General features: G+C 41.1%; 1 protein-coding gene across 6 annotated transcripts in view; it reads right to left on the bottom strand.

Annotated features, from left to right (window-relative positions):
* Positions 1-25,690, bottom strand: part of LOC149165433 (putative complex I intermediate-associated protein 30) — a 240,653-nt gene that overhangs the window by 141,042 nt on the left and 73,921 nt on the right. For 4 of the 6 annotated variants that reach the window (XM_089432308.1, XM_089432310.1, XM_089432309.1 and 1 more), the window contains exon 3: positions 8,111-8,161. The exons of the other annotated variants lie outside the window; for them this stretch is intronic. In XM_089432308.1, coding sequence (XP_089288434.1) covers positions 8,111-8,161 — 51 coding nt within the window. The remainder of the gene's footprint in view (positions 1-8,110; positions 8,162-25,690) is intronic. 6 annotated transcript variants of the gene reach the window in all.

Below are 25,690 nucleotides of genomic sequence, written 5' to 3'. Positions count from 1 at the left end.
TGCTTTCTAGAACATTCTCACCCATATTTTGATTAATACCCATTAATACTTTAATTTTCCTAAGTTTAGACTTAGGAACCCCATTAAAAATATTAATTATTTTACTAGAATACAATCCGAGTGGAATTTGAACAAACGATTTATGGGTTCTTTAGAACTCATGTGCCTTAGCCTTTCCACCAATTTTCATGGCTAGAGCACATCCGATGCTACCAAAAACTAACACTCCCTCTTAGTGAGTGTGAAAATTCCTAAATCAAACACATCAAGAACCCCTACTGCAATATCTGGTTTACTATCTCCTACTTGTTTTTTACATTAACAAGTTATTTATTAACATAAATATCGAATTAAACACAATTGCAGCCTTCACAAATATACAAATCAACAACTGAAATAAACTGAGACAACACAAGGGACACCGTTATTTTTGGACAATCATCCCCAGAAAAACCCAATGCAAGAAAATTGGTGCAGCATATATGAGGGTTTTATTACTAAGCAGATTTTTTAATACAACTAGGGTGTCAGAAATGGCTCACCCTTCAGAGAATATCCTTGGAAGTAGTACCTATATCCAGAGACAGATACTCCGGCAAATCAGCAAATGGATGAACAAGCCCACAGTGACTTTGGTTGTTCTTTGTGCTGGACAACGAAAGCTGCTCCAAGCACTCCTCTAGAACTGCGTAACCCTCTCCCAGCTGATCTACTCTCAGTCTGCCCCACAAAACCTCCTCAATGTAGCCTCTTCAGCCCAGCATCAGCCTCTACAACCCTCTACATTGTCTGCGTCAGCCTCTGCGGCTTTTTGCGTCCTCTGCGCTGGCCTCCTTAGCCTCTGCATCAACCCTCCTAGGCTCTGCGCTGCCTCTTCTGACACTTTGTTGCCTCTCTGATATGTATTCTTCAACCTTAGATCGAAATCCCTTGTTGAACTGCCCCTCACTGCAACTGATCTCTAACTTGATTTCCTCAACAAACCCAACCCCAGAAAATCGAATTATTGATCTCTCTTGGTGTCTCTCCAACTGACCCTCAAGCCTCCTCTTATACTTCTCCTGTTGACGATTCAACAGCCCGAGATTAAGTCCCTAATCAACGGGTAAGATTAGATATTGCTTGATCCTCATTATTTGGAACTTTCTCACCCATATTATATTAATACACATTAATATTTTAATTTCCCTAAGTTTAGACTTAGGAACCCCATTAAAAATATTAATTATTTTAATATCTCTTCATCTGAGTGGAATTTCTCCAAACGATTTCTGGGTCTCGGAGATCTCATGTGCCTTAGCTTCTCCACCAATATTCATGGCTAGAGCACATCCGATGCTACTAAAAATCAACACTCCCTCTTAGCGAGGAATGTGCTCTAATAATGCTTCACCATAGAAACATCACACTAATCTTCCGCATCAGTACCTGTGTTGATGCTTGGCCTACTGCCTCACATCCCCTACACGGTTGCTTCCTGTACTCCTTCCCATGACACTACCATTGCCACTGCTACATTTGTACTGCAACTCCCTCTCAACATGCTCTCGAACTCCACATGAGACCACATGATCTCGAACTCCATCGAGAATGAGCCTCTTTGCCTTCCCCTACTCGGCCTTGTACTTCTACTTTGATCGTTGTCAGCAAGAAAAGCTATAACACTATTGACGTAGGCCTCGAAATCATATTCCTCCAGAACAGCTAAGATTTTGGTCTTCCCTATGACATAGTTGGAAGCGCCTTCCACTCTGTCCTGGTCTCTGAGCCCATGCGATGCCATCTCACCCAACTGTCAAACTGACTACTCTAATCACTTCTTAGCACAGCTCAGCTGCTTAGCAAGTGAGAAATTCGAACTTTCTGGCAGAAAGTTCTCTGAGGAGAAAATTCCCCTTCCACGTATCTTCGTTCTTTTCTAGCAGATTTCTACCCCGGTAGAAATTGCGCCCTTCAAGCACTGCACTAAGGCTCCGCATCACTCCCTCTGCCTCTGCAAATCGTACCTGTCTGTCGTCTCACTCAAAGAGAGATTTCCTCGGATCTGCTTCCCGGCAAGGACTGCGCAATCCCTTCAAGGGGATTCGAATTGTTGCCAAGTGCAGCTTTCGACCTCACTGCTCAGCACTAGATCTGCTCTTCCTGTTTCAAAATCAATGCTCTGATACCATGTGAAAATTCCTACACTCTGAAGGAACCCCTACTGCAGCAAATCTGAATCTACTTCACCTACTTGATTTTTAAATTACATTCATCAAGTTATTCTTCTGAATACTGAAGCAAATTACTTCTGCAGCCTACACTAATTAAATATTTGATCTCATGAAACAGAAAACAGAGCAAAGAACAAGATACATAGGACACACTTATTTTTGGACACAATAGTCCCCGGAAAAACCCAATGCGGGAAAACCAATGCAGCAATTCAGAGGGTTTATTATTATGCAAGAGAAATATCTGAATACAAATCAAGGATGCTCATCTAGCAATCCTTTACAAAGAAAATACTGGCGGAAAATTTGAGTGAGTTTTACCTCACTTCACCCGGCAAAATTCCAACTGATCCTGCCCAAGACTGGCTAACACTGGCTATTTTTGCGCTAGCTCTGCGTCACCTTCTCTACTCTCTGCGTTAGCTCTCCCAGCTGTTCTGACAGTTCCGGTAGTTCCTGGCAGTTTCGATAGTTCCCGGCAGTTTCAGCTGTTCTGGCAATTCTGGATTTTGCGTGACAGGCAGTTTTTCTACGTCAACTCTCCTGGCTACTACGTTTTGAGTCAACTCTCTCGGTTGTTCTGGCAATTTTGGATGTTGAAATTTCTAAGTCTGACACGTTAGAAATCCCTACTGCATTATCTGGTTTATTTCTCCTACTTAACAAGTTATTTATAAATATAAATACTGAAATAAACACAAATGCAGCCTTAACTCATATACAGATCATCAACTGAAATACTGAAACAAACACACAAGGGACATCGTTATTTTTGGACAATCGTCCCCGCAAAAAACCCAATGAGGGAAAACCGGTGCAGTAGTTCTAAGGGTTTTATTATTATGCAGATTCTTGAGTACAACTAGGGTGTTGAAATGGCTCACCCAATATAGATTGTTACATGGCAGTAATACCTCTTCTCGGAGACAGATATTCAGCCTCTCAGCTCTAGTTTGCCCCACAAAAATTCTTCCGGCGCTTCCTCTTAGCTCTGCGTCAGCTCTACTAGCGTCAGCGTAGCTCCTGAACCCTCTACACCAGCGTTCTAACTCTCTGCGTCAACTCTCTGGCCCTCTGCTCACCCACGCAGGCCCCTCAACCTTTGCGCAGTCCCCAACTACCTCTGCGTGGCTCCTATTGCCTCTGCATAGCTCTAGATGCCTCTACGTCAGCGTCTTTGGTCACTGCGCCGACCCTCTGGCACTATCTTTGCCTCTCTGCTATGTACTCACTGCCCCTCGCTGCAAAAGATCATTTGTTCGAATTTCTTAGCAAGCCTTACTCCAGAAAATCAAACTCACTGATCAATCTTGGTGTATCTTCAACTAACCCTCAAGCCTCCTCTTACACTTTTCCTGTTGAGTCTTCAACAGTCAAGATTAAGTCTCTGATCAATGGCTAAGATTAGATTTGGCTTGATCCATGTCATTTAGAACATTCTCACCCAGTTTTATATTAATACCCATTACTATTTTAATTTTCCCAAGTTTAGACTTAGGAACTCCATTAAAAATATTAATTATTTTAATATCTCTCTAGCCGTGTGGAAATTTCCCAAACCATTTCGGGGTCTTGGATATCTCATGTGCTTTAGCCTCTCCACCAATTTTCATGGCTCGAGCACATCTGATGCTACCAAAAATCAACACTCCCTCTTAGCAAGGAATGTGCTCTAGTAATCCTCCACCACTGAACATCACACTGATCCTTCCGCACCGGTACCTGTGTTGATGCTTGGCTTGCTTCCCAACATCCACTACACTGTTGCTTCTTGTATTGTTGCCCATGACTCTGCCACTGCCACTGCTACATCTGTATTGCAGCTCCCTCTCAACATGTTGCATCATGTTGCCCATAACACTGCCACTGCTAACTGCTGCACTGCAACTCAATTACCGAGAAATAAGTAACTGATCTACCCAAATTCTGACATCCTTGTCAGTCTGGAAGCCTCCTGATGCTAAAGCTACCTCTGCTGCTATCCTGTACTCCCTCTGCTGCCTCTACGCTGCTACAAACACCTTTGTGCCTCTCGCACTGCTACAAACACCTTTATGCCTCTCGCACTGTTTCAACCACCTTTGTGCCTCTCGCACTACTACAAACACCTTTGTGCCTCTCACACTGTTGCAACCACCTTTGTGCCTCTTGAACTGCTGCAACCTTCACTGCGTTGCTACAGACCTCTGCACTCTAGGACTGCCTTGTTGCTCCATCGCATCTTGCTTCTTCCCGACATCTGTCATCCTGCTACTGTCGTTAAGGGCTCCCATAGCCGGATATCATCCAAGAGTTTGGGCACCTGAAGGATCCTGCCCTCCTTCTGTAGTCCTCTCGACTACAGCTCCATGTCTCCCCACCTCTTCTCTAGAGGTGCATGAGCATTCATGGCACAATCGTCATCAGTCTCAACTTCTTTCTCCGCCTTAGCAGGAGTTGCCTTGGAGTTAGAAGCCTTTCGCTTGTTCTTCTCCCTAGGACACTGGGATGCATAATGACCCAGCTCCCCACAATGGAAGCACTTCACCTTGGACATATCCTTCTTCTTCCTCTTCCCTTGTTGTCCCGCAGATGCTAGAGTCGCATCCTCCTCCTCCTCTTTCTTGATTCAACTTCCCTTCCCACTACTCCTCGCCTTGGTCAACCGTCTGATCTCTTCTTGGCGAAGAGTTGCCCACATCTCTTCCCATCCTGGAAGATTAGCTCTGCCCAAAATGCTTTGGACAAATGTCTCCCACTCCTTGGAGACTGCATTCAAGGCAATCCTCACCATGAACTCCTGATCCGATGTGGCCCCTATGGAAGTAAGTTGGTCACGAATCTCCTGCAATCTGAGGAGGTATAGATCTATCTGCTCCCCCTTCTGCATCTGATACGACCACAATTGATTCTCCAATAGCATCTTTCGTTGCACGGAAGTGCCCTGATACAATGTCGTCAAAGTATCCCACATCTCCTTTGTTGTGTTCTTTTCAGCAATATGTGGTACGACATGATCCTTGACCCCATCAAGGATTATGCACTTTTCCCTTGCCATTGCATCCTCATACTTCTCATTATCAGCTAGGTCGACTGGGATAGCCATGGTTCTCAAGGCGAAGCCCTTGATGTGATGTCTATCCAGGACTGCCAGGATCCTGGCCTTCCAGATGACAAAGTTGGAAGCCCCGTCCAACCTATCCTGATCCCTCAATCTGTTCACTGCCATCTCTGCTCCTCTTCTAGACTCCCTCTGAGTTTCAACTTCCCTCCTGGAAATCTCCCTCTAAGTCCTGATTTCCCTGCTGGAAATCTTCTCGCCAACTGTCGAACCGCTCCTCTCCAATCCTCTTTACAACTACAACTCGAATCTGGATTTCTTGGCTAGAAATTCGTCAAGGTAGCAACTCCCTCTACCTTGGTTCTGTCCTGTTAGGTATTGTTCTACTTCGACAGAAATAGCACCCCACCAACTTCCCAATCCACAATCTGCCCACAGCTCCCTATGCCCCGACAACTAAAGAAACTAAGCCTTCCAACTCTACGTAACCTCGGCAAAGGTTGAATTGCTCCTCTGGCCAACTGTGTCAAGCCTACCTAGCTGAGTAAGATGACGTGACTCTTCGTGAGCCTCTTCTGCCTCTCTCTACCTCTGCGCTGGCCCTCTCTCTCGCTCGAAATGATGATGCGGGCGCTCTGCATCACTCCTTCTCTGCTGCTTAGGAGCAACTCTGTCTCTCGGGACAGCTGCAAATTTCAGATATTTGTTGATGCCTTCAATCCTCCTGTGATCTGCAATCCTTTGATACCATGTTAAAATTTCAAAGTTTGACACATTAGAAATCCATATTGCATTATCTGGTTTATTTCTCCTACTTTTTTATTCCATTGACAAGTTATTTATAAATATAAGCACTGAAAAAAACACAAATGAAACCTTAACTCATATACAGATCATCAACTGAAATGCTGAAATAAACACATAAGGGACACCATTATTTTTGGACAATCGTCCCCGGAAAAACCCAATGCGGGAAAATTGGTGCAACAGTTCTAAGGGTTTTATTATTATGCAGATTCTTGAGTACAACTAGGGTGCCGAAATGGCTCACCCAACAAAGATTGTTATACGACAGTAATACCTCTTCTCGGAGACAGATATTCAGCCTCTCAACTCTAGTCTGCCCCACAAAAACCCTTATGCCGCTTCCTCTTGGCTCTGCGTCAGTTCTGCTAGCCTCAGTGTAGCTCCTGAACCCTCTGCGTCAACCTTCTGTCTCTCTGCATCAGCTCTCTGGCCCTCTGTGTCACCCACGCAGGCCCCTCAGCCTCTACGCAATCCCTAGCTGCCTCTGCATAGCTCTGTTGCCTCTGCGTCAGCCTCTTTGGTCATTGCACTCACCCTCTGGCACTATCTTTGCCTCTCTGCTATGTACTCACTGCCCCTCGCTGCAACAGATCACTTGTTCGAATTTTCGCAGCAAGCTCCGCTCCATAAAATCGAACTGATTGATCAATCTTGGTATATCTCCAACTGACCCTCAAGCCTCCTCTTATACTTTTCCTGTTGAATCTTCAACGGCCGAGATTAAGTCTCTAATCAACGACTAAAATTAGATTTGTCTTGATCCATCTCATTTAGAACATTCTCACCCAGTTTTATATTAATACCCATTAATATTTTAATTTTCCTAAGTTTAGACTTGGGAACTCCATTAAAAATATTAATTATTTTAATCTCTCTCTAACCGGATGGAATTTCCCCAAACCATTTCAGGGTCTTAGAGATCTCATGTGCTTTAGCCTCTCCACCAATTTTCATGGCTATAGCACATCTGATGCTACCACAAATCAACACTGGACTATGCGTGACAAACAGCGTTTATGCGTCACCTCTCCCGGCTATTGCGTTGCCTCTCTGCAAGCTCTCTCCGCCTCTCTATTCTGTATTTTCCGGAAAGTCCTTCTCCCGAATTCTCTCTGCCCCTCAGCTACAAGATCTCTCCAATCGATTTGCCCCCTGAGAACTTCTCACCTCAGAAAATCGATTTCCTCAATCTCTCTATGTGTTTCCAAATGAACCCCAAGCCTCCATTTTATATTTTTCCTCTTGAGACTTCAACGGCTGAGACTAAGTCTCTAATCAACGGCTAAGATTAAATCATGACTCGATCCGCCTTCTAGATCATTCTCGAATCTCACCCATATTTTGATTAATACCCATTAATATTTTGATTTCCCTAAGTTTAGACTTAGAAACCCCATTAAAAATATTAATTATTTTAATAAAATACAACCCGGGTGGAATTTCACCAAACGGTTTCTAGGTTCTTTAAAACTCATGTGTCTTAGCCTCTCTACCAATTTTCAAGGCTAGAGCACTTCCGATGCTACCAAAAGCTAACAATGGGCGTATGCACTATGTAATAAGAGAGAGTCTGTGAAAGCATTTGATAGCAATTTACAGTACACAATGTATGTGTATAATTTCCCTAAAAGTACAGTCAAACTACTCTAAAACATGTACATCGTCATCCATGCTCGGTGAACAAGAGAAAAGGCACACACATCAATGGTAATTGATGAATTGCACAAAACGTACAACTGAAAATTTAGGAAAATAAAATGTGATTCACTCGTATTAGAGAAATGTTGCATAGAGTCTTTATATACCAGCAAGTGAGAGATAATATGATTAAAATGGTTTATATAAGAAACTCAAGTTTGACCATTTCAATTTTCCAGTGTTGTCATAAAGCAACGAAAATTTAACATGAATAAGAAAATAAAGGCACTAAAGACTAAAAAGGGTTTTCCAAATACAGATATCACAAGAGCATAACATAAGTGCTGATAGAAGATTTAATTATTTGATTTTAAAATAAATCAGAACATTGTCAAGACTCAAAACTACATACCAGTTGCTTGTTCATCAGTGCCTTTAATTTCCAAGGAAGCAGAGGATAAACCTATCATATATTATGATAATCTAGATTAAAAACTGCTTGTAAAATTGCGATAGTTAAGCACTATACTTACTGAAGAAAATCACAACTTCTAAACAAAAGTATATAAGATGGATGCTATCACTTTAACAACACTATTGCGATAGTTAAGCACTATACTTACTGAAGAAAATCACAACTTCTAAGCAAAAGTATATAAGATAGATGCTATCACTTTAACAACACTGCTGTCCATAATCAGAAATTCATACAATTCATTGCAAGAAAATCTTGGTTACATATTCTCATCTTGAGGGCCAGCCTAACTTGGTGACACCTCCAATTATATTACTTGATCATTTGGGAAAAAGATAGTAACCTGTGGACAAAAAACTCCCTAAGCCAATGCACAAACACAGTAGCGATCATTATGGCCATTAAACTGTCATAAAGATATTTATTGTAATAGTTGCCCATTAATCAAGCATAACTACAGGCCCCAAAATTACATCACCAATATAATCCTAAACCCCACAGAATATTAACACCAAGCAGATAACATACTCAATCCAGATGGACATTATTGAGCTTGGGAGATGTACTCAAATCAGAGAGAATCACCCCTACTCTGTTCCAAAGTCCAAGTTACCCTTCATCTGGATGATGCTAAGGATTAATGTACAGTCATTATAGATGTAAACTAAATTTTTAATAAGCAGCAACTTTCTTATCCTTCAGTTCAGCCACCAGTCTTGCGAAGATTGTGAGAGGATTCAAGAAACTGTGTTCTGAAGTGGATAACTCAAAGTTCCAGACTTATATAAGCATATCAACATATAGGCTTAGATGACAAAGGACCTCCTTGGAAGATGGTCTTCATGTTCTACCACTCACATTCATACAAGTATGCAAAGCTTTTCAAATGCAGTGGCATTTATAGAGAGCACCTGCACTTTGAATGTGATGATTGACAGCTGTGCAAATACATTTATCATCCAATAGAAATAAATAGAGGTATATGCTATATATGTATTGAAGCAGATCCTATATTTCAGTTTGTATTTCTATCAGTAAACTAGCTCGTTTCGTTACTGTCATTTGTGCAAGTCCAGATGTTCATCTGAGGTAGCTGCCACTACTCATCCAGCACATATGCATATAGATCAAGATTTGTCATATTTGCACAAGCTCATTTCAGAAAGATGAACGAAATTCGCCAACAAAAGAAAAATAATTAAAATAGGAAAAAGATGAGATAATTTTATTAATGTCAAATGAATAATCACAATAAGTCGGTCAATGGGACTTAATTTTATTAATGTCCAATGAATAATCACAATAAGTCAATGGGACTCAAAAAGTACATAAAGTGTAAATAGATATAGTGGGGGTTATTAGATTACAAAGAGATTGAACAGAGAGGACACCATACTCATGATACTCACGGGAAGGGAACCATCAAATTATGTTTTTGTTCAAAATCATAATATCTTCTTACATATATACATATTACAAATGAAAAGGACTAATTAGTTATTATTAACTCTAAAGTATTTATGTATTTACATAAATGCTAATACTAATAAATGACTATTATCTTCCCTTAACGGTCATTTTGGAAAATACACCAAACTTGTTTCTAAATATGACAAATTTATTAGACCAAGTGGCTTGGTGAAGATGTCCAGACTCTGCTCTTGCGTGGTACAATGTGCAAGTTCAACCTCTTCATCTTCTACCTGCCTGATGAAACAACGATGTATATTAATGTGTTTGGTGTGCTCATTAAATGCTGGATTCTTCACTACTTTTAAAACACCTCAATTGCCACAGAAAAGCACTGTTTGCTTGGTTTGTTCAAGCATAAATCTCCAAGTATTCTTCTAAACCAAACTGCCTCACATGCTCCTTTTAATGCTGCCCTACACTCTCACTCAATAGAAGAAAGTAAAACAGATTCTTGTTTCCCGCTAACCCATAAAACTGCATTTGTTCGACTGCACACATAACCAATGGTTAATTTCTAATCATCCACAAATCCTGTCCAAACAGAATTTGTATAACCAGTAAACTGAAGTGCATCACATTCACCATATAATAAGCCAAAATCTATTGGAACATTAGAATATCTCAAAATCCTTTTTGCTGCTGTCCAATATTCTACGTTAGGGTTCTTCATAAACCTGGCTATTTAGCTTACTAAAAAACTAAGATCTAGCCTAGTGGATGTAAAATAGATCAAACTTCCCACCTTTTTCCCGTAATGACTCATTTGCTTATTTTGAGTTGAATTTGGCTGAAACTTTCAGCCCATTCTCCATAGGTGTAAAAGAAATTTTATAACCAATCATCCTGGATTTGTCTAACAGAATTTTGGCATACTTAGTTTGTGAAGCAAAAAAACATGTCTTAGTGTTGATTTCTGGTAGCATTGGATGTGCTCTAAGTCTCAAATTTTGCAGGGAGGCTTGGGCACATGTATTCCAAAGAACCTAGAGAGCGTTTTGGGAAATTCCACCCGGAGAGAGTTTTATTAAAATAATTAATTATTTTTAATGGGTCCCTAAGTCTAAACTTAGAAATTAAAATAATTAATGGGTATCAATCTAACTATGGGTGTAACTTCTAGAAGAAGACGAGGATCAAGCAGAAATGATCTTAGCCATTGATTAGCTTCTAATCTGGGTCGTTGAATGTCAACGAGAAGATTATTTAAGGAGGCTTGAGGGTCATTCGGAAAACATACAGAGAGTTGATCAGTCAGATCGAATTGCTGAAGCTAGAGGCAACGCAGTGATCACGCAAAGAGAGTTTTGGCTGGAGGATCTTCTTTGGAGCCAAGAAAACTCAGCAGAGAGGTAGAGAGACACATAGAGGAGGCAGCACAGTTGGCAGAGAGGGTGACTCAGAGCCAGGAAGGGCTCATGCAGGGCCCACGCAGAGCAGCACAGAAGCCTTCCACGCAGAGGTTCGAATTTGTTGGAGAGTTGGACGTTCTAAGCCGAGAGGGTTGGAATCAGCGCCTTAGAGCAATTCGATTCCCAGCGGAGGTGACACAATACCTTAGAGGCTAACACAATGCCTTAGAGGCTGACGCAGTGCCTTAGAGGTTGACACAGACCCACGCAGGGGCAGTGCAGAAGTAGTCAGAACTCATTGGTTAAGCTACCGGATCAGCTGGGACTTGCAGTGTAGAGTGAGGTAATCTCACTAATTTCTTCTGCCGAGTGATATTCTATGTATTGGGTTGTCAGCAAGGCATCCAAAGGTTGTATTCAAAAATAACTTCTACTTAATAATAAAAACCCTCAAATCTGCTGCATCGGTTTTCCCGCATTGGGTTTTTCCAAGGACGTTTGTCCAAAAACAACTGTGTCATTTGTGTTGTATATTTCTCTATTGTTCAATTTCTTGTTTTGGCATATTATTTTAAATGGTGTAGGCTGCAGTGTATGTATTTCGATGTTTGTCGTAGGAAACTGCAAATAACTTGTTCATGTAAATCTAACAAGTAGGAGAAATATCATCAGTTGTTGCAGTAGGGATTCCTGGGTTTGAGGAATTTTCACATGTTATTAGAGCAGTGCAGGTGAGACAAGAAGAACAGTGTCATAGAAGCCAACGCTGGGCAGAAAAAGAGATCGAAATAGTTGCAGGAGGCAGCAATTCGAATCCCCAGAGGGATTGCGCAGTCCAAGCCAAGAGGGCTGAAGTTTCGAGGAAAGTCTCTCTCTGAGTGAGTCAACAGAGAGGAAGGGCTTCCAGATCGAAATCTTGTCGTGGCAGAGGGAGCAATGTTGATCCTCAGCATGAGGAATAGCCAGTGGGACGTAGTTTTTCGGTAGGCAGATCGCTGGGCTGCAAGACTTCAGAAGAGAGAAGAGAAGCACAGTGAGGGAATTTTTCCTCAGTAGACTTCCCGCCAAGAAGTCTATTTTCTTATTGGCTGAGCAACAACAGTAAGAAGCAGAGAGGAGCAGTTCAACATTTTCGTGGCAGAGATGGCAACCAGTGGGCTGAGAGATCAGGACAGGTTGGATGGGGCATCCAACTATGTCATCTGGAAGGCAAGGATGTCATTCCTTCTAGATGAGCATTCTCTCAAGACCTATGTCGACAGCATGGTGGTTGTGCCTGCAGATCTAGATCTGCTGAAGAAGTACCAGGCAGAAATGGCGAAGGCCAAGAGGATGATCCTTGATGGAGTAAAGGATCACGTGGTGTTAAATTTTGGGTTGTTCTATGCTTAAGAGCAGTTTATTTCAATTTCTTAATTAGCCCAATATCAATATCCAATTTAGCAATCACATTAGCATGATAGTAAAATGCCGATAGAACATAAACATAAACATAAACAGTAGAAGACAAGCCAAGACAAGAGGACACAAGATGTGGCACCGGCCAAGGACAAGCCCCAATGTGGGGAAACCCTTGATTAATTCTTCTAATATTCTTCAATAGTTCAACAGAGAGAGATAGTACAAATATACAAAACTGATATTTATGACAGCAATAGAAATTCCATCATTCTGCTAATGATGACTGTCCAAAGATGCAGCCCTGAATTCTCATGACAGTCTTCAATCAATCACAAAGAGTGTTGTATCCTATCCTTTGAGGAGATCATCAAACTAATGGCCCTTCCTATTATTGCTTGCTGCTCCTGTAATTCTAGTTAGGGCACAATATGCAGCCCTTAACCTGCCATGTTGTCAGCAAACTAAACCCTTCTAGGGTTGCGGTCCTACTAGGAGAGACTCCTTTTTATCCACACTACCTCCTACAAGCAATGTACACCTCAATGTTGCCTTGGAACAGCCTTAGAGCACCTAGTTGTAGCTGCGGTCTCCTTCAACAAGTCCAAACAAGTCCTCAGCCCATGCCTAGAATAGCTTCCTTTGTCACGTTGTCACCTACAACAGACACGTTGTCTTTCTAGGCTACTTAATGTCTTTTGAGAAGATTTTTCGGCATAAATCACATTCAAATGCATTTGTCGACACGTTTCGAACCAACGAGTGTGGTTCATCGTCAGGACAATTTGAAGATTCAAATCCAGGTTGCATGTTGAATAGACAAAGCAGAACATCCAACGGCTATATTTGACCAGGCAACGGCTATATTGAACTGGTCAACTAGAATGGCTAATGGCTATATTTGACTAGGAAACGGCCAATCGGACAGGACCAAGGGATATGGACAGGAGAACATAATGGTTAAAAAGTTAGTAATTCAGTTAAATGCCTATTACCATATTTAAATATATATTAATTAATGGGAAATAATTAGTTATTGAAATGACCTATATTTAGGGAATGTTTTATCGGGGAGCGCGCGGAGCTGGATCGCGGGAGCGCTGAAGATTTGTGAGCAGCTGCTGTTTCGCCGCCTTGGCCTGGGCCGCGAGGCCTGTTTTGGGGCCTGGCCTCCGCCATGGCCCATTCAGATCCATCTACTGGGGACGCAGAGAAAGCTTTCTCTGATCTGGTAAAGTCTCTGCCCCCCGCCCGTCCGAAACCAGCAACTTCAAAATTTGTCAAGAAACTTGATATCCTCCAAGAAGTTCAGCTACCTCCTTCTCTCCCTCGAATGGCAGCTTTATCTTTAGCAGAAAAAGGGCTCATAGGGCAGTTCACAGGCTTATGGCCTTCACCAAAGACAGTCCAGAGATGGGTGGAAAGGAACTGGACTGATAAAACACAAGGAAAGATTTCGATTCGATTTTGTGGTAAAGGCTATTACACCTTTCACTTTGAAACCAAAGCAGATAAGGATCTGATATTCAGGAACGGGCCCTATTTTATGGACTCTCGAGGGTTATATCTGAACAAGTGGACTCCTGACTTCGACCCTGAACTAGATATTCCTAATGCGATTCCGGTTTGGGTCCGTCTTCCCCATCTCCCCCTGCATTGCTGGGGAGATGACTCGGTAAAAGCAATAGGGAATGCAGTAGGCAAGTACATTGACAGAAGCGAGCCTAAAGATAACATGCAAGCCTGTGCAAGGATTTGCGTAGAAGTGGACCTTGGGAAAGGCCTGCCAGAAGCCATCAAGCTGAAGGTGGATGACTGGAGCTACATACAGCAGCTGGACTACGAGCAAATACCCTTTAAATGTAAGGTATGTCACGAATACGGCCACTTTGCCAATAGATGCTCTAAAATTACTAATCTTGAATCTGAGGACCAAGGAGAACAGTGGGAAACTGTGAAAAAAAAGAAAGCAGCACCTCAGTCAAAACAAGATCCACCTTCTGAACAACCGGGCTCTTCCTCCCCCCGCCCCACCTCTCCTTCTTTCAATCCTCCTGGACCTTCCCATGAATCTTCTTTCCCCTCTTCCTCCAACCCTTTCCTTATTTTATCCTCTGATGATCCTCAGACTGATTAGCCCTCTCCGGATCTGACCGAACCTCCTTTGATTTCTTCGACCCCCTCCCAGCCCCTCATTGATCCTCCCCCCCTAGAACCACCAGAAGCTCTTCAAAAGACATTGGCGCCTCCAGCGATATCCACAAGAAACCGGGACCAGGAAGAAAGTCAGCCAAGCAGCATCGGGAAGAAAGCACGCAAAAGGATATAGCCCTAGGGATCCAAACCCCTATGGAATCCTTCATTACAGGTTCTCAAGAAAAAGAAACAGCAGGTAAAGATCATGAGAGGCGAGCACCTCCTCGCTCGAACGCCTCATGATGAAGCTTTTATCTTGGAACAGCAGGGGTATGGGGCACCCCTCCAAATCAGCTGCCCTACGAGATCTTCTTCAAACTGAAAGACCTGAAATTGTTCTGATACAGGAAACCAAGCAAAGTCAGAGCGAAATGCAAATAATTATAGATGCCCAAAAAAAATTTTCAGGGGCCAGTAGCAACTCCAGAGGAGCCTCTGGAGGAATCACAACCATGTGGAATAAGCAGTACTGGGACTGCAAATCTTCTGTCCTCAATCAAAATTGGGTTAGGACCAACCTTAGTAACAAGGAAGAGAGCTGTGACTTCATCATTTATAATGTCTATATCCCCAATCATTACCGGGAAAAGGAACAGTGCTGGAAGGAACTGAAGGAAGAAATAGACAACGAGCAGAACTCAAAAGTTATTCTAGCTGGAGACTTCAATTTAATCCTCCATGCGAACGAGAAAAGAGGGGGCACCTTCACCTCCGACCCCTTCAGAAGACAGATGGAATTGATAATGTCCGAACATGAACTGATGGATATCATCCCAAAAAATAGGAAATATACCTGGAACAATAGAAGGTTGGGGCCAGGCACCATTATGGAAAGATTGGATAGAATTTTGGTTAATGTCTCCCTCCTTTCTTCCTTTGCTGCAGGCCACACCACAATTCTCAATGCCACAGCCTCAGACCACTTTCCCATTCTCTTAACGCTGGACTCCCATTCTCATTTGGGACCAATTCCGTTCAGGTACAATCCTCTGTGGAGAGACAACGCTGAGGCCGAGGCTATTATAGAAGCAACCTGGAAGCACCACGTTGAAGGCTCTCCAAGCCATATCTGGGAAACAAAACTTAGAAACACAAGGAGAGCACTCAAGGATTGGGCAAAAGTCAGCTATCAAGAGCCAGAAAAAATAAGGAAAAAAATACAGCAGGACTTGGAAGAGATCCATAAACAAATAGAGGACCATGGATTCACTCACCAGCTGAAAAGTAAAGAATGGGAAGCTCAGGGACAGCTAATTCAAATCAAGAGAGCGGAAGAGATCAAGTGGAGAATCAAATCAAGAGAATTATGGCTGAAGGAAGGTGATAAAAATACGGCATACTTCCATAAGCAGGCCACTGCTAGAAAAACAAGGAACAATGTAAACACTATAATTGATAGCCAAGGCAGTCAGCATAATGACCAAGAATCCATCAAACGAGCTGCCTTCCTCCATTATAAAAGTCTCCTCACGGAAAATCAAGGAGATGCCGACTATTCGGCGCTTCTTCAGCATCTACCGGAAAAAATCTCTCCTGAGGAGAATGACAGCTTAAATAGTGAAATAACAGAGGAGGAAATCAGAAAAGCTATCTAGACTTTACAACCAGACAAGTCTCCAGGTCCAGACGGGTTCCCGATAAATTTTTACAGGGATCATTGGCATTTGATAAAAAAAGACCTTGTTAAAATGATGAATGGAATCCAAAGAAAAAAGAAAATGGGGGGCTTCACAAACTCAACGTTCCTCGCCCTCATTCCTAAAGAAAATCGCCCCACTTCCTTCTCCAGATTTCGACCTATTTCATTGTGTAACACTTCTTATAAGATCTTTGCAAAAATTATAGCAGCTAGACTTCAACCCCTTCTCCCTTCCCTTATATCCGAAAATCAAGGAGGTTTCATGTCTAACAGGCAAATTCATGACACCATCACCTTGGTCCAAGAAGCTATTCACTCTAGCACATCAAGGCAGGAGAAAGGTTTCGTTCTTAAGCTTGACTTAGCCAATGCATTTGATCGAGTAAGACACTCCTTCTTGCTTGCTGTCATGAGGAAAATGGGATTCAATTCTGCCTTCATCAGCACCATTGCTGCTTGCATCTCTGGTCCCTGGATTTCGCCTCTCATAAATGGACGCCCTTGCGAAGCATTTCAATCCTCAAGAGGGTTAAGGCAAGGTTGCCCTCTTTCCCCTTATCTTTTCATCATGATGGCAGAATCATTTAGCAGCACCCTAGATCACAACAGAAGAGTTGGCCTCATCTCTGGTATCAAGTTTGGAAACGGAGTGAAGAATATCAATCACTCACAATTTGCTGACGACACTCTGCTCATTGGAGGGGCATCCACTACTATAGCAAGGCGCTTCAAAATCCTCCTCGACCAATTCATGGAGTGTTCAGGGGGAGAGGTCAACTTTCAAAAAAGCTGCATCTATGGATGGAATATCTCCAATCAAACAGCTCACAGCATAGCCAATATTTTTGGAGTTGCCTACAAAGCAACCTGGGACCACTTCACCTACCTTGGGATGCCGGTCACCATGGGCTCTCTAAAAGCCACTACCTGGAATGAAATAATAGACAAAGTTAAAAGGAAGGTCCAGCAATGGGGAACTCAATGGCTTAACCCAGCAGGCAGATTAATTTTGCTCAAATCAGGTATCTCCTCCTTACCTCTATATCGATTCACTCTTTACCAAGCTCCTGCCACTTTTTACCATAAGCTGGAAACTGCCCTCCGCAACTTTTTATGGCAAGGAGGGAAAAAAGAAAAAAATAGATTCAATTTGGTCAATTGGAAAAGCGTAATTCAATCTCAAGATAGAGGTGGACTGGGAATTAGAGCCCCTAAAATTCTAAACCTCGCTTTCGGGATCAAAACGGCTTGGAGATTAATCAATGAACCAAAAGCCTGGTGGAAACAGGTCATTGAATGCAAATACCTCTCCGACAAAAGGCAAAGACTTCTTGAAATTGATATACCCAGTAGAGATTCTACTAAAATCTGGCACCTCTGTAAGAAAGCAATTCCCATTCTCAATCAAAACACCTCAAAGATTCCGGGGGGAGGGAACAGTGTAAATTATGCCACTGATAAGATAATGGGTCTCCAACCTCTAAACACAGTCGAAGAAGCCATACCCTTCATCCTCCATCTTAATAGCAAAGGCATTCAGAGGCTCGATCAAATATCAAAATGGGATGCTGATACAGGAGCCTGGATTAGTTGGGAATTTCCAGTTATCCCCTCAAATTTAGAATTAAGCTTCCAAGCCCTTCATAAAAACCTTCAGAACAGAGCACCCATTAAAAAAGGAGCAGCAGATGGATTTCGATGGGACCCCACGGGCTCAAGCTACACCATCAAGTCTGGCTATCAATTCATCTACAACAGCACTTATCAGACTCCTATCTGGAAACAATGGAGAACAATATGGAAATTTGAGGCCATCCCCAAGGTTAAATTCTTCATATGGTTGCTGTTAAAAGGCAAAGTCCTCACTTCTGAAAATTTAAGAAAGAGAGGGATACATGGACCTTCAATTTGCCCCAATTGCTGCTCAGCAGAGGAAACCATCCACCATCTATTCCTTGACTGTCCCTTCGCGAAGAAATGCTGGATCAACTTGTCCAACTTGGGCAACATAACATGGCAACCTCATCAGAACATTGCAGAGGCAATTCAAGAATGGAGAAGGAACTGCCCATGGAAAGATAAAAGGAGCAAGATTGTCAAAAGAACTTGGGATATCATACCTCACAATCTACTATGGAAAATTTGGCTCACTAGAAATAAAAAAATCTTCCAAAACAAAGAGAGTAATGTACGGAAGACATGCAACAAGGCTCACCTCTTGGCGCAGGAGACAATTGCAGCAAAACACACAGGGAAAATTAAAGCAGCAGATTATTCAGTTGAGGAGAGGTCAATTATCAGGCATATTCTAGGCCGTCCAGGACATCAACAGAGTACTCAGAGAACTGATAGACAGCATCAAGACCAGATCAGGGAGTGGGAAATCAGACTTCCAACCCAGGACTATAAGAGGTGGATCCAGAGTAGCAATTGCCCAATTTTATACTTTGATGGTGCCTCAAAGTCCAACCCAGGACCAGCAGGCGCGGGAGGAGTTATTTTAGATGAATCAGGAGAAGAAATCTGCAATTATGAATGGAGTCTGGGAAAAAAAACAAACAATAACGCAAAGGCCTTAGCTCTCTATCAAGGGTTGTTGCAATTAAAAAACCTGGGGGTTAGAAAAGCATTAGTATTTGGAGATTCCTCCATAATCATTGGCCTCATAAATCACAATCAGAGATCACCAAACAGCAGCCTTCAACAACATATTCGACGCATCAAACTCCTCCTCAAATACTTTGAAAACATCAGATTCTACCATATCCTTCGCACGCTCAACGTGGAAGCTGATAAGCATGCAAATAACGCAGTTGGAAATCAGGAAGGAGCGTTGAGGCACAACAACAGAGTTACCTTCCAGCCTCTGCCATGACACAAGCAAATTCTGACATTGCCCAGACTCGCAGGTCCATCAAGCGTGCGACGGGTATGGCTTCAACAGCATCAGGACACTTGACAGAGAGCACGAAATGCATAAGTAGTCTCATCCAAGCATCGATTCAAAGCATAATCTACTTCCCAAGGAAAGCCAATCAACTCAGTGAAGGCCGGAAGATCGAATACACTGCACCAGCAGATCGCCAACGAGATTTAGGAAAATATCTCATCACTACCGAGGATCCGGCTCCTGTAAGACACCCAGGCTATCGTTGGCTTCACTCCATAAATACGGGCAGAGGCAAGCCAAGATTTGTCATTCACTGCTTTGCGAAAGAGCAGCTACTCTGGTTTGATGAAGGCGCTCTCGTTCAGAGTCGAAGAAAAAATCAGTCTCTGGTATTGCCTCTTCCTGCCTTGTTTATCTTTTCACTAATTTCCGTCGTGGTGTTTTTCAGGAGTAGTCTCTGCGGGGTGGCTAGTCTAGCTGTTCCACCCTTTCTTCACTCTCTGCTTTCTTCCCATTGCCTCTGCTGGCCGCCTTCCATCTTTCACTCTTGCCCCTTCAGCAAGTTTTCCTCTGTTTCATTCTCCCTTATCTTCAGCATTTTTCCTTTTAGCTTGCGCGCCAACACCCGGGCCCTTTTATACTTCTCCCTTGTCGCTCTGAAAGTGGGATCTGCTGTCTCCCCTGACAGTGTCTTCCAACTCCGTCTGCAAGATATCTCCAAAATCTCCATAATCTTTCCCGCCTACTGGACCTTTTTCCCTTTTTGCATCCTCCTTTCCATGGCGCGCAGCGAGGACTGTCTGCACTGTGCAGACCTTCAATTTGAGCTGGAAGAAATAAGGACCCAACAGTCACTGATTGAGGAAAAACAGGGTCTGCTTGCTGCAAGGTTAGAAGAGCATGACAGGCGTCTTGATGAGCACAGTAGGAGACTTTTTGAACAGGACCGCATCAACACGGAGAAGTATAAAGCAGAAATTCAGCTTTTCATGCACAGGGTCTCCTCTCTCCGAGATCAATTCGAGCAGCTCTCAAATCGCTGTGGCCATGTTGAGGAATCGCTCGACACTCTGAAATCCTGGCTGGATAAGCTCCCCATCGCCTCTAGCTCCTCCAGCGCAAATCATGGAGCCAAAGATGAGAATCCAGAAGAATCAACAGCGAGACACATTCAACATATAATGATCGACTGAATGAAAATCAAATGTATCTTTTTGTTATCCTCTTTCATCAGAATCTATACTAGTGCCATCTCTAGCAGTAGTAGGAAAAAAAGTAGCCTAAGGATCAAGGGGGCAGCCTCATTTTGTAAACCCCTTGTCTCCTCTCATTCTGCGAACTTTATGTACAAAGAGGGATTTAGACCCTCGTTTTTTTTCAGAATATAATACATAGCAACCGACTTTTTCAAAAAAAAAAAAAATTGACCTATATTTAAGTAATATAAATAAATCTTTAGTTAGTTAGTTTAAAATCAAATATAAACTAGATAATGTATTTATTCAATGTGAACTAGAAATATTAGAATTAAATATATATATATATATATATATATATATATATATATAAGTTATATAATTAAAGTTACATAATATTTTCTTAAATCTTAATGAAAATTACGCTTTTTCCTTGGGAAAAAATTAAAGTTACATAATTAACTAATTAGCAAACTAATGGTAAGTTAGTTTTACTTATATTAAATTAAAAGGGGCAATATTAAATTTACATATAATTAAATAGTTAATGGAAAGTTAGTTTAATATCTATATAAATAAGGTAACGAATCACTTAAAATTAAAAGGGTTGACATTAAATTTATATAAGAGCTATATAATTAAATATTTAGTATTATATTAAAATCATATAATTAAACATTTAGTTAATAAATTGTAAGTTAGTCTTTATTTATATTTAATCAAAGGGGTTAATATTAAATCTATATATAATTAAAAATCTAATTGTAAGTCAATATTGTTAAAGTTATTACCATAACTGAATGTTGTTAAATCTATTAATGGATCTTATTAATAAAGCTATTAAAATAAATATAAACCTAAGCCTTATCTAATTAAATATATTAATAAAATATAATAAGAACAATTCCTAAAAGGATAGCTCAATAAGTTAGGGGAATAAGGGACCAAGGATAAAAATTAACAAAATGAATGGGTAGAAAGTAAGAAGATTGTTTTAAGATGGTTGATTGAAGGTGATCCAGATAGACTTGAAAATGATAAAGATCAGATGCAGGATAAAGAAAGACATATCACGCATATCTTACATACTTCATATGATAGTTTTGAAACAGAAAGTTCTAGGTCATCAGTAATTCAACCTGCCAGAAAGAAAAAGCGCAAGAGAAAGAAAATAAGAAGAAGATTTGACGCATCAGACGGCCGTGAGCAGCTTGATTTTCAAATAGGAAAAAGTCCTACCATATGCAGAATTGGACATGGCACATCCGACAAGCAGCCGACAGATTTGCCTGAAAGCAAGCAAATGCTCAGTATACACTATATTGAACACATCTGATGCCATGGGGCATCCTTTGTATTGTATTTCTAACCCTACTTGTCATTTCAGCATTTTCATTTCGGTTTTAGCATTAGATTTGCTTTTCTAGATTAGTTAATAAATGAAGAGCTTATATCTTTCCTGTGCTTAATGTTATATGATGATTTTTGGACGGACGCTACTTATATTTTGTTGTGTGTTGCATGGATGCAGATTCTGGATTCTCACATTCCTACAGAGCAGCAACGTGTCCCCAAGTAGAGCCAGATGTTGACCACTACCGGTCAACAACCATGTAGTACACCCCATTTTCTTGGCAGAAAGGGGTAGCACTTGATCGATGTGTCCGTGCCAGCCTGCAGTCATCAGCAGCTTGATCAGTTTAATTGTAAACCCAGTCTGCATGTATGAATTGTAAATAATCTTAGCAGATCAAAGTCATGTATGTAAAATTGCCTAGGTGGACCTAACTTTCTAGTGATAATCTACGTCCCGGAAGGTTTTTCGTCTCACCGATCTACGATCGGCAGAGTTTTCCTTCAGCCTGACCCCAAAGCCGGGATTGATTTTGTCATTCGAATTTTAGGAGAATCCTAGTGTGTTAATCTGCTAGATTATAGTTGTGTCGCAGAAACTAAGTGATTTATGAGGGTCTATGATAAAGGGGTTTTCCCCTTAAGATGTAAATTGTAAAAGTCATGATGTAATGTGTCTTGAGGGTTGAAAAGATGTTTTAAATCCCCTCATGAGTCCCAAGTCCTAGGTCCTAGGTGATGTTTCCAAAGGCTTAGTTCGATGATCCATTTAAGAAAATAAATAAAATTATAAAATAAATAAAAATTATAAAATCAAATAAATAAAAAAATTATAAAATAAAGCAAAAACCTTAAATAATAAAATAATAATATTTTAAGTGAATGCATGCAAAATATCATTTTTTAATAAATCGACGGATGAGATTAAGAGATGTCTTGATCCTCATCGACAGTCGAGATCATTTCGACATGGATCACTCGAACTAGCCGTTGGGATCATTTCCTTTAAATAGGGTGCTAGGGGTCATTTCAGATCAAGAGGATCTGTGAGTCTTGTACTGAAGAAGCTCTCTTGTAATCTGTTTCTGGTTAATAAAGAAGACTTTGGGGTCCAAATCTTGCTGGTGTTACTCTCTGGAAGTGCTGTGAGCTAATTTAGTTTCTACATATTTTATTTTCAGCCATTAATAATAGCTTATTGTAGAGTATTGTGAGCACAGGTATCTTGTTCACTTGCTAGGGTTTGAGTGCTGTTAGGGTTTCTGAAGTAATGGCAGGTATCTCCATTACTTTTTGAGATCTAGCAGCATTTTTGCCCTCTTTACTGATGGTTGAAGTGAGCTGTGCAGGAAAGCTCTTACTGAAAAAGATTACCGGGCGTTAGGGGAAGTTCTCGGCTGAACCAGCCAACTCCCGCAAGCATTTTCTGCTGAGCCCAGTTGGATTTGATCCTGGGTCTATCATTCAGTTTATTTTTCTTATTTGCATGAGAGATTTTCTGAAGTTCTTCACAGTGAAAACCTGAAGTTTTTATTCTTTAAAATATTTTTGTGCTTATTGCTGAATCTGGCTGTTAAGGGGCCAAAATCTGTAAATTAGTCAAGTTGATCTAGGGTTTCAAATTTTTTGCTTCATACAGTTTTCAATAGGGTTTTGTCTTTTTGCAATTACAGGAACAGGGTCTCTCCAGAGGTATCCTCAAATAGCTTCCTGCCATCAACAGAGGTAGAGGAAGGTCCTCTCTGCGTATGCACAAGGAATCATTCCCATCTGCAACCAAACGAAACTGCTGAATGTGTATCTATCTGTTTCACCACGTGAGGGCATTGATCGAATCCTTTGATGTTTTGAAATCACATGAGCGGTGGGCATTTTTTTTGGGATTTCAGAAATGCTGAGCCGTCAACAGTGAGAGTTTCTCTCTGCGTATGCAGCAAGGGTCACTCTCGGTTTATTAAGTCTGATCACGATTTGGCTCAGATATGTGGTATGTGAGGATGCATGCAAATTGAGGTCGTTTCAATTCAGCATTCATCTCCGCCGTCGAACAGAATCACGCCGTCGAGGGTGTCTGATCCGCAGATAGAAATCAATCACCGCAGAGATTAAACTTCACGCGAATCATATTCTGGTTTAAAAGTGGCTGCAAATATTATGACTTGGTGTGAATCCCTGAATGACAACGTGTTTCCCTCAATTGCCTCCGTCTGGTGCCAGAAGCCGCATACCTGCGGATTTGTCTCAGGAGTTTGGTGTTAAATCCATTGCCGCTTGGAAACTGAGACTGTGATGGCCTGTGGATCATTGGCGTTTTGTGCGTAAAACATTGAAACTGTAGCAGAAATCTTTGTGAGCCTGCAGGGTTTTGAGATCCTTATCAGCCGTCGAAATCCCTTTGGTTAATCGTGCTCAATCGCAGACGGGGCATGGCTTTAGCGCGGGTGGCAACCAAAAATTTGTCTATATACAATTTTCTGCAAAGGTATGCTGTCTTCGTTTCACGGGCCAGGTAACTCCTTTCGTAAGGCCTTCGTTCTCTTCGTTGCAGTCTCTTCCTGAGACATAGCCGGTCCTTTTGAAAGATTTTTTTTTAATTTTTGTTATATCATATATGCACATGCGTTTGAATATCAGTTACGTTTCCATTTCGTTAGATTTTTTTAGATTTAGGTTTTATTTTAATTTATATTTTAGTTTAGGATTTATTCTATATGGATTTTAATTTAGTTTTTGCTTATAATATGAAAAAAAAAAAATTTAAAAAAAAAAAGATTTATAGGCTTAGTTCTATTTTCATATAGTTAGATTTCATTTAAAAAAAAAAAAAAAAAAAATTAAAAAGCATAAAAGAGCATTGTGGAAGTTTTTGCCAGATTCAGTGGTTTTCCTCAGAGAATCATCATGTTATATCTTTTATGCTGAGTTTTAAATTTTCAAGTCTGGATACTAATATGATATCTGGTTAATAATTTATGATTCTCGTGGTGATTTAAATCATTCATCTTTTCAAAATTTTCAGTTGCTGTCATTCTAAGAACATTGTAAGTTTAACTGATACCTTTTGATGACAAATGATTGATGTTCACGGTTTATGTTTCTATATCATCTAATAAGTAATCGTTTTAACAACAATCTCTTAAGGCACTGGTCTGCTAAAATAATCAAATCCATCTAGTGCTTATCATATCGTGTCTCATGTCTCCCAACCAATTGTTTGGCAGTTGGTCCTCATTATCTCAAAGGGTCTACCCCCCTTAGCCGCGGGAGACAGGCTTAAACGGAGGGATCGGGGATCAGAGTGACAGCCCCCGGTCTGAGGGTTGTCGTGTCAATCCGCGCGACAACATTTTTTGGCGTCGTTGCCGGGGACAGAGTTTTTCTGTTCCTGGAGTTTCATCGACATTCATCTTCTCATCTTTCTCATCTCCCATTTGAGCTGGCAGATTCGACCTTTGGGGTTATCATTTGGATCTTTCATTGCCTTATTTTTCATCATATCATCAGCATCTCTTCGGTGTGTTTCTTGTTTGGGTGGCGACTCCATTTTCTCATTTTTCCCAGACAAGAAGCCTTCCTCATATATGCTTGTGATTCCTTTTTGGATCTTAGAATCAGATTCATTGTTCAAGTGGCGACTCCACTGTTTTCATCTATTGATTTTCTTGAGCAGATATCTAGTTCTATCATCCTTTTAATCCCTTATCATTCATCATGGATTATTCATTTAAACCATGTCATTTTACTGATCGTCTCCATGATTTTCCGGAGGAGGCCATTCCTAAATTACCTATTTTTTCGAGTGGTGATACAATCGCTGTTAGAAGGCATCTAGGCTTGTTTACTCGCATAATGATCATATATTGTAGACCCCCTCAGTTTAATCATGAAGATATCAAAATGCGTCTATTTGTCCTTTCTTTAGAAGATAATGCTTTGAATTGGTTTAACAATTTTCCTAAGGATTCTTTCACTTCTTTAGAAAACATTATCAATGCTTTTAAAGATAGATATGGTTATCCAAAC

This window comes from Pinus tabuliformis, chromosome 5_1, assembly GCF_031772625.1.
Source record: "Pinus tabuliformis cultivar Carrire ecotype Pingquan chromosome 5_1, CPIR1, whole genome shotgun sequence".
In the NCBI taxonomy this organism is placed as follows: domain Eukaryota; kingdom Viridiplantae; phylum Streptophyta; class Pinopsida; order Pinales; family Pinaceae; genus Pinus; species Pinus tabuliformis.
The sequence above is the reverse complement of the archived record's forward strand: the minus strand, read 5'-3'. Positions and strand labels throughout refer to the sequence as shown.